At 41.5% G+C, this 10,180-nt stretch overlaps 2 protein-coding genes across 14 annotated transcripts; one reads left to right on the plus strand and one right to left on the minus strand.

Moving 5' to 3' along the window:
* The first annotated feature begins 371 nt into the window (after positions 1-371).
* Positions 372-8,935, plus strand: LOC131243946 (pentatricopeptide repeat-containing protein At3g09060). Of its 13 annotated transcripts, XM_058243602.1 has the most exons (7): positions 372-2,852; positions 3,106-3,166; positions 5,033-5,133; positions 5,259-5,317; positions 5,788-5,896; positions 7,532-7,679; positions 7,980-8,935. In XM_058243602.1, the coding sequence occupies exon 1, from the start codon at positions 731-733 to the stop codon at positions 2,825-2,827; it is 2,097 nt and encodes a 698-aa protein (XP_058099585.1). In that variant the 5' UTR covers positions 372-730; the 3' UTR covers positions 2,828-2,852; positions 3,106-3,166; positions 5,033-5,133; positions 5,259-5,317; positions 5,788-5,896; positions 7,532-7,679; positions 7,980-8,935. The 13 variants fall into 13 exon arrangements, with proteins under 13 accessions (XP_058099585.1, XP_058099579.1, XP_058099581.1 ...); XM_058243596.1 differs by having other exon boundaries at positions 3,106-5,160; XM_058243598.1 differs by having other exon boundaries at positions 3,106-5,160; positions 5,805-5,896.
* On the minus strand, positions 7,331-8,806 carry LOC131243948 (uncharacterized). Its single transcript, XM_058243605.1, has 2 exons — positions 8,363-8,806; positions 7,331-7,931 (listed from the first exon to the last, which is right to left on the minus strand). The coding sequence occupies exons 1-2, from the start codon at positions 8,804-8,806 to the stop codon at positions 7,506-7,508; spliced, it is 870 nt and encodes a 289-aa protein (XP_058099588.1). The 3' UTR covers positions 7,331-7,505.
* Positions 8,936-10,180: the final 1,245 nt, after the last annotated feature.

The raw sequence follows: 10,180 nt of genomic DNA on the forward strand, positions 1-10,180 counted from the left end.
CGTTGGACAATGCCATGATATGTGGCCATTAAACTAACGGTGGAAAACAAAGTACGAGAAGCTTAAAAGAACGGATGGGATTGTCTCATGGGATTTGTTTTCAAATCCCTAGCCATTCGATCCTAGGGCCGGTACATGGGTGATGTATCTATCATGTACTCTGCACTACACGTGGCTGGCTGATGTGAAAATCAGATACACCTATATTCTTGTCACTAGCATCGGATGTCTTGAGTTTTGAAAATAAATCCCGTCAGACAATCGTATCCATTACTTTCAATAATGAGTCTCCCACCTTTTTATTTTCCACCGTCAATTTAATGGCGACAGATCAGATGGATACGATTGTCTATCTTTTGTGACTTTTAAGATATAAATCACTCATAGTAGGGCCCTGTGTATGGACGTACCTGATTTTCACATCAGTCTGCCACGTGTACTGCGGAGAGCTTGCTCTACCAGACTACCAGTCTTCCTGCTCTACCGTCTTGTTTCCCTCGCTGCAAACACCACCGGCGCATGAGGGAACTTCATTTCAAAACCAGTCACCACCTTCCATCTGAACTGAAGGTTCCTCCCCATTCCCCCTCCAGCGTCCGTTAGATCCACCCACTGCTACTCCTCTCTGTCTCTGCTTCCCCACCTATTCAAGAAAATTACAAAAATGCCATAGAAAAGAACGAATGACCCCGCGAAAATCATTACAAAAAACCCCCTTTCTCCATATCCCATGGCCCAGGAGCTCCCCAGAATCCTTTCCCAAAAACACCTCTTCAAACTCCTAAAATACCAAAAAGACCCTCTCTCTGCACTCTCTCTCTTCGACGCTGCTTCCGCTCTCTTCCCATACTTCGCCCACACGCCTCACGTCCTCCACCTCATCCTCCGCAAGCTCACCTCCCCCCCTCACGTGACATCCCCCGTCCCTCACGTGACCCGCCTCCTCTCCCTCATCCGGGCCCACCAGATCCCCTGCTCCGAAGACGTCGCCCTCACCGCCATTAAGGCGTATGCCGACGCCTTGATGCCCGACCACGCCCTCGAGACCTTCCGCGACATGCCTGAGATCTTCGGCTGCCGGCCGGGCATCCGTTCGTACAATTCCCTCCTTGATGCCTTCGTGAAGTCCGGCCAATGGGATCGCGCCGAGTCGTTCTTCGCCTACTTCGAGACGGTAAGTATCTTGCCTGACTTGAGGTCTTTCAATATCTTGATCAAGGGTCTTTGTAAAAGGAACGAATTTGATCGAGCACTTTCGTTGCTGGATCAAATTCGGCGCCGGGGGCACGATCCTGATAAGTTTAGTTATAGTATTTTGATTGCTGGGTTGGTGAAGAATGGGAGGATGTTGGATGCGTTGGAACTGTTTGATGAAATGCCTGATAGAGGGGTCATGCCCGATGTTGTCTGTTATAATATTATGATTGATGGGTTTTTCAAGAATGGCAATTTCGAGAACGCATTTGACATTTGGGAGCGGTTATTGAAGGGGAAATACGTTTCTCCGAATGTTGTTACGTATAACGTGATGCTGAATGGTCTGTGTAAGTGCGGGAAGTTTGGTGAGAGTGTCGAGATTTGGCACCGGATGATGAGGAATGGGCACCACCCAGACTCATTTACTTACAGTACTTTGATACATGGGTTGTGTGAGGGTGGGAAGGTTGATGGGGCGGCAAAGGTTTATGGGGCGATGATTGAGAGTGGGGCAGTTCCGGATGTTGTTACATGTAATTCTCTGCTTAATGGGTTTTGCAATGCAGGTAGGATTGATGATTGTTTTGGATTGTGGGATTCGATGGGACAGGCGGGTCGAAGAAACATCGTTAGTTATAATATATTGATGAAGGGTTTGTTTGAGAATGGTAAGATGGATGAAGCGGTTTTGGTATGGGAGTGCTTGTTAAATAATGGTTGCTGTCCAGATTCGATGACTTACGGGATTTTGATTCATGGGTTGTGCAAGAGCGGGTTTTTGAATAAAGCCTATCGGGTACTTAAAGAGGCAGAAGGCGGAGGTGGGAATCTTGATGTTTTTGCTTACTCTTCGATGATAAATGGGCTATGCGGGGAGCTTAGGTTAGATGAAGCAGTTGGGGTTTTTGGTCAGATGGCTAAACGTGGTTGCAATCCGAATTCTGAAACGTATAATGCTCTGATCAACGGCTTCTGCCAGGCATCTAATATTACCGAATCGATCTGGGTTTTTTACAAAATGGTTGATTGTGGTTGCTATCCTACTTCCACCACTTACAATACTATAATAAGTGGTCTTTGCAAAGCGGAACGGTTCGTCGAGGCTTCTAATGTTATGGAAGAGATGTTGGGGAAAGGTTGGAAACCGGATATGATTACGTACAGTTCGTTAATGGACGGTCTCTGTCAAGACAAAAAAGTTGACAGTGCTCTCGATTTGTGGAATCAAGTGACTGATAATGGCTTGGAGCCTGATGTTGCTATGCACAATATTCTCATTCATGGACTTTGCTCAGCTGGAAAAATTGAAGAAGCTTTGCAAATCTGTTCAGAGATGAGGTGTAAGCATTGTGACCCGAATCTCATTACATACAATACACTTATGGATGGGCTATACAAAGTTGGTGATTGTGAAAAGGTGTCTGAGATTTGGATTGAGATGTTAGGTGATGGACTACGGCCGGATATCATCTCTTATAACATAGTCCTTAATGGACTTTGTTCGTGTAATAGGGTATGTGAGGCTGTGGGATTGTTGTACAATGCCTTGGACCAGAACATTCTTCCAAGTGCTGTTACTTGGAATATACTTGTTAGGGCAGCACTGAACCATGGAACTTTTTCGACATGAGTCTGTGGAGGAAATATTCTTGCCAGTGAGTTTCTAATGCTTCATGTGTGCAATTTGAGTCACTCTCTCTACACACACACGTGTGTGTGTGTATGTATATATGCACACACACACACACGCATATATATGTACGTATATATACATATATAGATACATGTAAACATACATGGGTGTGTGTGTGCGTGTTGATTTTTTGCTATCTTGTTCATATGGTTGCTTGTTAGGACCCATTATTTTGTGAGGCTACTTCATGCTGAATTAGTGCTGAATTTGTACAGTGAGTTGTCGGGGATTTCTGAGAACATGCATTTCATTCTTAAAGGAATTGAAGGCATGTCTGTTTCTGTTCCAGCTTGTTTACTTGCCTTAAAACCAACAGCATTCGTCTTTCCATTCGCTATTATTTTTATTCTGGTATTTTTTTTATTTTTTATTTTTTTACACTTGAGCAAATAACGGACAATTTCATTAAAAAAGAACCACAAAGCAGAAACACAAAAAGCTCATGGAAAAGCAATCAGAAAAACACTAAGACAGGAACCTTGGCCATCTGATCAAACGGATTGTTTAATCAAATAGAGAAACACAGCAGGAAACTGATCCTAACTGTTGCAGCACTTCTTCCAAAGAATGGCCCTGGCTTACCACTGAAACCCAATGCCAAAAAAGCCCACTTCATAAGGGAGCCTTTTATTTTGTCAATGAGAGCAGCAGCGGAAATCTGCCCATCCTTGAATATTCTGTTGTTCCTTACTTTCCAAATTTCTCAACAGACAACATATGGAGTTAAATTCTATAAAGGTCTTTTATTTACTGCTAATTGGGGATCTTCTCCAACTGAAAAACTCCTCCAAGATGCGCGTCTAGCCCAAGATGTCCTGAACTCTGCAAGTCAGAAATTACATATCTCTAATGTGACTGGACAATAATGAAGCAAATGAACTATGTCGTTCTTGCACATAATGCACCTATTGGGAATGGTTGTACCCCAACTAATAAGCTTATCCACCATCAAGATTTTCTGATGGATCACTAACCACATGAAAAGCAACCGCTCTTGGGGGAGCTGGAGACTTCCGAAGGATCTTCGCTGCCCGAGAGACAACTTCATTATCTATTCGCCGGATGAGAGATTTAGCCATGAATTTTCGTGATTTCTCCCATCCCCAAATTCTTCATTGGCCATGAGAGGCTACGATCAGGCAGTCTCAAGCATAGAAAACAAAGACTGCATGTCGCTCATATCTTCCTCTTTTTAAAGTTTCTTCAGAGTATGATGTTCCATGACAAGCTATCCCCTTTAATTTCCTCACAGTCCTTGATTGAAATATCACTCCCTGACCAATCTGGACAGCATAGGGAAACTGCATGCTAGAGGACAGCTAACCAACCAGACATCTTCCCAGAACAGGATAGATTCTCTGCTATTCATCACGAATTCAAATCTTTCCACTAATGTCTTCCTTCATGGCTTGGATCAATCTCCCATTCCAACCATATCTTTCCAAATTCTGGATGCAGGCATCCTGTTTGGAACCCCTATCTGCTGCCCTGTACTTCTTAACAATCACCTTATGCCACAGTGCCTCTCTTTCCTTGCCGAAGCACCACCCCATTACCAAGCAGTCTTCTATTCCTTACCCTAATCTTGCCAATACCTTGGCTTCCTGCTTCCTTCGCGTTTTGGACTCTCTCCCATTTCACCAACTGGAAATTCTTCTTGGTTGCTTTAGCCCCCATAAGAACTGCCTTTGAATTTTATTTATTTATTTTTTCTTTCTTTCTATCCACCACAGGTGCCAGAATCCTGAATAGAGATAAGTAATAGACAGGAAGGTTGGCTAGGGTTGATTAAATAAGCGTTATCCTTCCACACAAAGATAGATATCCTCGCTTCCATGCCACCAATCTGTTTTCAATCCTTTCAATAACCAGATTCCAGATGCTCAAAGAAGATCCTTTTGCCCCTAATGGGAGGCCAAGATATGTTATTGACAAGTCACTAGTACTGCAATCAAACCACTTTCAAGGTTACGTAGGTGATAATCACTAATAGCAACTCCAGACATCAAGCTCTTACTAAAATTGATTTTAAGACCTGAAACTGCCTCAAAGCATCCAAGGATGATGTTTACATTCTTCTCCTTTACCAAGCAAATCATGAGAGTTCTTGTTTTGGCAATGGGCGAAACAGGTTCTGCAAAGTTCTTCTTCTTTTCCAAGCAAATTATTAGAATTCTTGCTTTGGCAATCGGTGAAACAGGATCTGCAAAGCAACCACAATTGGCTGGGACAAGGCTATGCTGGTGATGAATTCAACAGTGCATCCAAATGTACCTTTAGCAACAGAATGTGATGAAAACATATAAGATTATATTTAACACTGGCAATCTTCATCTTTTGGGCTTATGCTACATAGTTAACTATGCAGGAACATGAAAAACTCAACTTGGGTGAGTGGCATCTACATGAAGTGAACAAACAGTAAGGGTGAGTAGATGGTGTGAATTCCATGACTTAACCTAAAAACAATGCTTTCTTAATTCTTATATATTTCTTCATTAAAGGTTTCCCTAGAATGTATTTTCTTACATACAAGGCTTTCTTCCTTATCTATCTATAGATTAGAATGTTTTGACTGCTTCACATTCGGATTGAGTGATTCCTATCTTGTTATTTGTTGGAGCACTTTTGGAGTAGTGGGAGTCTATGCCTTCCCTGGGCTTTATTAGAAAAACCCTTGTGATTAATGAACCATAAAATCTCAATCGAATCGATAGGCAAAGATTTACTACTCCTAAGTCTTCGTTGGGAACTGCTAAGATTTGATTCACTGAACATACCTCTGCGCGGCATTTGTTTTCTATTGGTTTGAGTACATGTGCTACTTAATTCTCAGAGTAAATTTCTATATAATCTTGTTGCATCTGAGATAAGATGATAATGTATTTTAACTACAGGTGGGGTTTGTGGGCAGTGATAACTACGGGCATTTTGTATTCATGAAGAGCTGAAAATGAAGAACACACACACCAATGCGTGATTTCCCTGTTGAAAATACTTCAACATGTATGTATTTCCACCTCATTATTTCTAGACAGAAAACAGAAATCCCTATCTACCCATCTCACAAACTGCAGTTTTTTCCCCCAAAAGATACAAATGGAGCAGAAAAAAGAAGAAGAAGCTTCATTTATCTATTTCCTCCCTTCTTAAAGGAATCATCAAACAACATCAAAATGACAATTGAGTTACATGGTTTTGAAAATGGGGGCGATATTGCTGAGATTAGTGCTTGATGCAAAAGCAAAGGTAGCTTGATGTATCAAACTCCAGATTCAAGAACTCTCTCTTGGATTTATTCTATCATGCTATATTCATCCCACTGAAAAGAGTGCTTCACTTTGAAATATTTATGATCCTGATGAGACTCAAAATCATTGTACCCCCAAAAAAGATGAATAAATGAATAAGAAATCCCTATCTATCTATTTCACAAAATGCAGTCCCTTTTTTCTTTTTAAGAAACAAATGGAGCAGAGAAAAAAAAAAAAAACTCCCCATTTCTCTATTTCGTCCCTTTTAAAGAAATCATCAAACAGCATCAAAATGACAATTGAGTTACATGGTTTTGGCAATGGGTGCAATATTGCTGAGATTAGTGCTTGATGCAAAAGCAAGGTAGCTTGATGTATCAAACTCCAGATGCAAGAACTCTCTTGGGTTTATTAAATCATGCTATATTCATTCCACTGTCTTCTAAAAGAATGCTTCACTTCAAAATATTTACGGTCCTGATGTGAGTCAAAATCATTCTACCAAAGAAAGGAAAAAAAAATAAAAAAATCCTTATCTATCCATTTCACAAACTGAAGTTTTTTCCCCCTTTTTTAAGAAACAAATGGAGCAGGGAAAAAAAAGCTTCATTTCTCTATTTTTTTCTTTTATTTTTTATTTTGTTTTGTTTATTTTATATTTATATTTTTATTATTTTTTTCTTTTTTAAGAAAAAAATGGATCCGATATTTAAAGCAATCATCAAACAGCATCAAAATGACAATTGAGTTTCATGGTTTTGGCAATGGATCCGATATTGCTGAGATTAGTGCTTGATGCAAAAGCAAAGGTAGCTTGATGTATCAAACTCCAGATGCAAGAACTCTATTGAGTTTATTCTATCATGCTATATTCATCCCACCCTCTTTGAAAAGGATGCTTCACTTCAAAATATTTACAGTCCTGATGAGACTCAAAATCATTCTACCAAAAAAAAAAATCCCAATCTATCCTTTTGCACAAACTGCAGTTATAATTTATTATTTTTAAATAAACAAATGGAGCAGACAAAAAAAAAGCTTCATTTCTCTATTTCGTCCTTTTTAAAGAAATCATCAAACAGTATCAAATGACAATTGAGTAACATGGTTTTGGCTATGGGTGTGATATTGCTGAGAATAGTGCTTGATGCAAAAGCAGGGGTAGCTTGATGTATCAAATTCCAGATGCAAGAACTCTCTTGGGTTTATTCTATCATGCTATGTTCATCCACCATCTTCACAAAGAGTGCTTCACTTCAAAATATTTACAGTCTGATGAGACTCAAAATCATTCTAGCAAAAAAGAAAAAAAGAAAAAAAAAGAAGGAAAGAGAGTTTTTCTTTTTATCCTCTTCTGCTTGTCATTCGTCCTTTTCTGTCTTTTCAGTTGTTGAATACATCATCTGTTCGTAGAAGAACTGAGCTAGCAAGGCCACCAATATTACCCCCAAAGCTGTGATTTTCTGCCACTCCAACTCGGGTGAAGAGATAATGGCATTGACAATTGTGGCAGCCAGCAAGCAAATCAGTGCCAGGTAAATGTTTCTCCGGATTTTTGACCCCGCATTCTCTTTAGTGACTCTTAGCTTCTGCATTTCTTCCTGAGCCTCTACGCGTTCTTGAGGCTTTCTCTGCCCCAGGTTCTTGAAGAAGAGGCCTTCATTCTGGTCGTTCTCCATCTGATCTTCAAAGTCCACTACCTTCTGCTCGCTCTTCTCTATTTCCTGTTTACTTGATTCTGACTTTTCTTCAAAAGCCTGCATCCGACTCTCTATATTCCCCATTATCTGCTAATCACAAACAGTGAATCAGGTTAATTCAAATAATTTTTGCAGGAATCCACATTCTTTTTAATGAGGGAATGTCACTTGAAGGCGTCCCATCTGCAAACTTGAAACCCAAGTGCCCCAAATATGCAAATGAATTACATGTGTGTGAGATTCGATCCATACATCACAGTGAATTTTTGCAGCCCAAAAAGCAGATCAAAAGCACTCTCAGGCAGGTAGCCGTGTAAGTTAATGTGGACCATATGTTATCCTTTTCTAGCCATCAATCTTTGGCCATGGTTATTATGGGCCCTCCTGATGAACAAATAGGATCTTGCACACGTGCTACATCATGTTGGTCACCCATGATTGGCATTGCATGCGGGCACTTGCAAGTGGCATTCTCCCTCTCTATGCATTGGGGAAACTGAGACAAAATTCAAACAAACCCGAGCTTCGGCGTCGTCGAGCCCTTTGAGAGCATCTTCTCCAATGGCATCGAACTCGGCATTGGCGTCTTCAGCAAATTGAGTGAGGTAGGCGGACCGCTCGTCTAAGTAATCGGTCAGCCGGACCTTTTGTGTCTGAAGCATTGCGATTTTTGCAAGCAGTTCTTGCTTGCTCTTGTCTCCTCCTTCCTCGGGTGGGGAAGGCTCGGATTCCGCTCCGCTGGAGGAGTTGCTGCAGAAGGAGATGGTGGATGTCTTCCTCTTGGGGAGTTTTCTTGGGCAGAGAAAGGAAGGATTTTTGGGAGGGAAGGAGGTTTGAGTGGCCTTGAGAGTGTTCATCTCTTTTCCTTTTTCCTGTTTGTTGCTGTGGATAATGAGAAGAGAGAAATATAGTGGGGGAGATTTCAAACTTCCTATAAAGACATGAAGATATGAAAGGTCCATAAAACTATCAGATGCATAGTTTGCTGTTTATCTACATGTGGGGGCCATTGTTCAGTGGTCTGGACCCTTCATCTGATGGGTCTCATTCCTTGTGGCAGGGATGAGCAATGAATAAACAAGATTGAAAGATACTACCCTCTCAAAATTTGACCTTGTTGAATGCCATCTGTTGCAGTGCTGTTATTTGCCCACCAACCATATCAAAATGGCTGGGATATTGTATTCTTGAAGATTTCCATGGACTCGGTCATCCACAGTGGGCCTGAGCTGATGTGTGGTTTGGATCGACGTCCCGTGGGCCATATGTACGGAATCCTGGGTGGCAGCAAACGTCCCGTTTGGTGTGGAGCAGGATCCCATACTCGTTTATTAGAAGTTGGGAGGAGATTTTTTTTCCACCTCTCATACCGAAAACACCAAAAGATATATTAATCTCCTTTATCCAAAAGATGGAAATGATTTTGACCCAATAGTTTCGACGACACTACTGAATGCTACAGACCTCTGTGGGGCCCACCGAGGTGTTTTCTGGAAATCCAAGCTGTCCATCAGGTGCTGCCCAAATTTCTAGGCTTATGGCAAAAAAAAAAATAAAAAATAAAAAATAAAAATTCGATCATAGCTCAGGTGTACACACCATTGGAAACAGTGGAGGGGATGCCTGCTGTCAGTTTTGTATGTGTTTGTATGTGTGTTGGGAGTTGCTATGATGTTATTTATACACCATCCAACCCGTTCATTGTGTGTACCCACCCCATGGATGAAAGGATATCCCAGAATTACGTCATTCCAAAACTCAGGTGGACCGCACCAAGTGATTTAGTGGCTACGTGCATGAATCTATGCTGTTCCTAATGGTGTGGCCCACCTTAGTTGTTAGTTCTGGATTTGCTGGATTTTTGAGTTTTCGAATTTCCTGCACAGAGGTTGTCTGACACACAACACCATTGGCCCCACCCCACCCTCTAGGCCCGTCATTGCATATTTGTTTACCAGACTCCAAAGGGGGTTGGATATGAAGCGGATTGCCTGTGACCCGGGGGACAGAGATATTCCTGTTGCCTGGGACTGTGTGGGACCCACAGATATTTCCGTGACCAATCAGCTCCATCCATCTGTTTTGAAAGACCACAATAGGACAGGATTCGAAAAATCAGGTAGATCCAAAACTCATGTGGGCCATACCACACGAAAAAAGTGGGGATTGAACGCTGGTTGTGACAGAAGTTTTGTATCAGGATGATATTTGTTCGTACAGTTCATCTGAGTGGTAATAACCCTATGAACGGTTTGGATGGCATATAAATATCATGATCAGCTCCAGGAATGTTTCAACGGTGGACGCTTCTGTTCCCACTGTTTCGTTGTTGTGGC

Source organism: Magnolia sinica, chromosome 4, assembly GCF_029962835.1.
Source record: "Magnolia sinica isolate HGM2019 chromosome 4, MsV1, whole genome shotgun sequence".
Taxonomy (NCBI): Eukaryota; Viridiplantae; Streptophyta; class Magnoliopsida; order Magnoliales; family Magnoliaceae; genus Magnolia; species Magnolia sinica.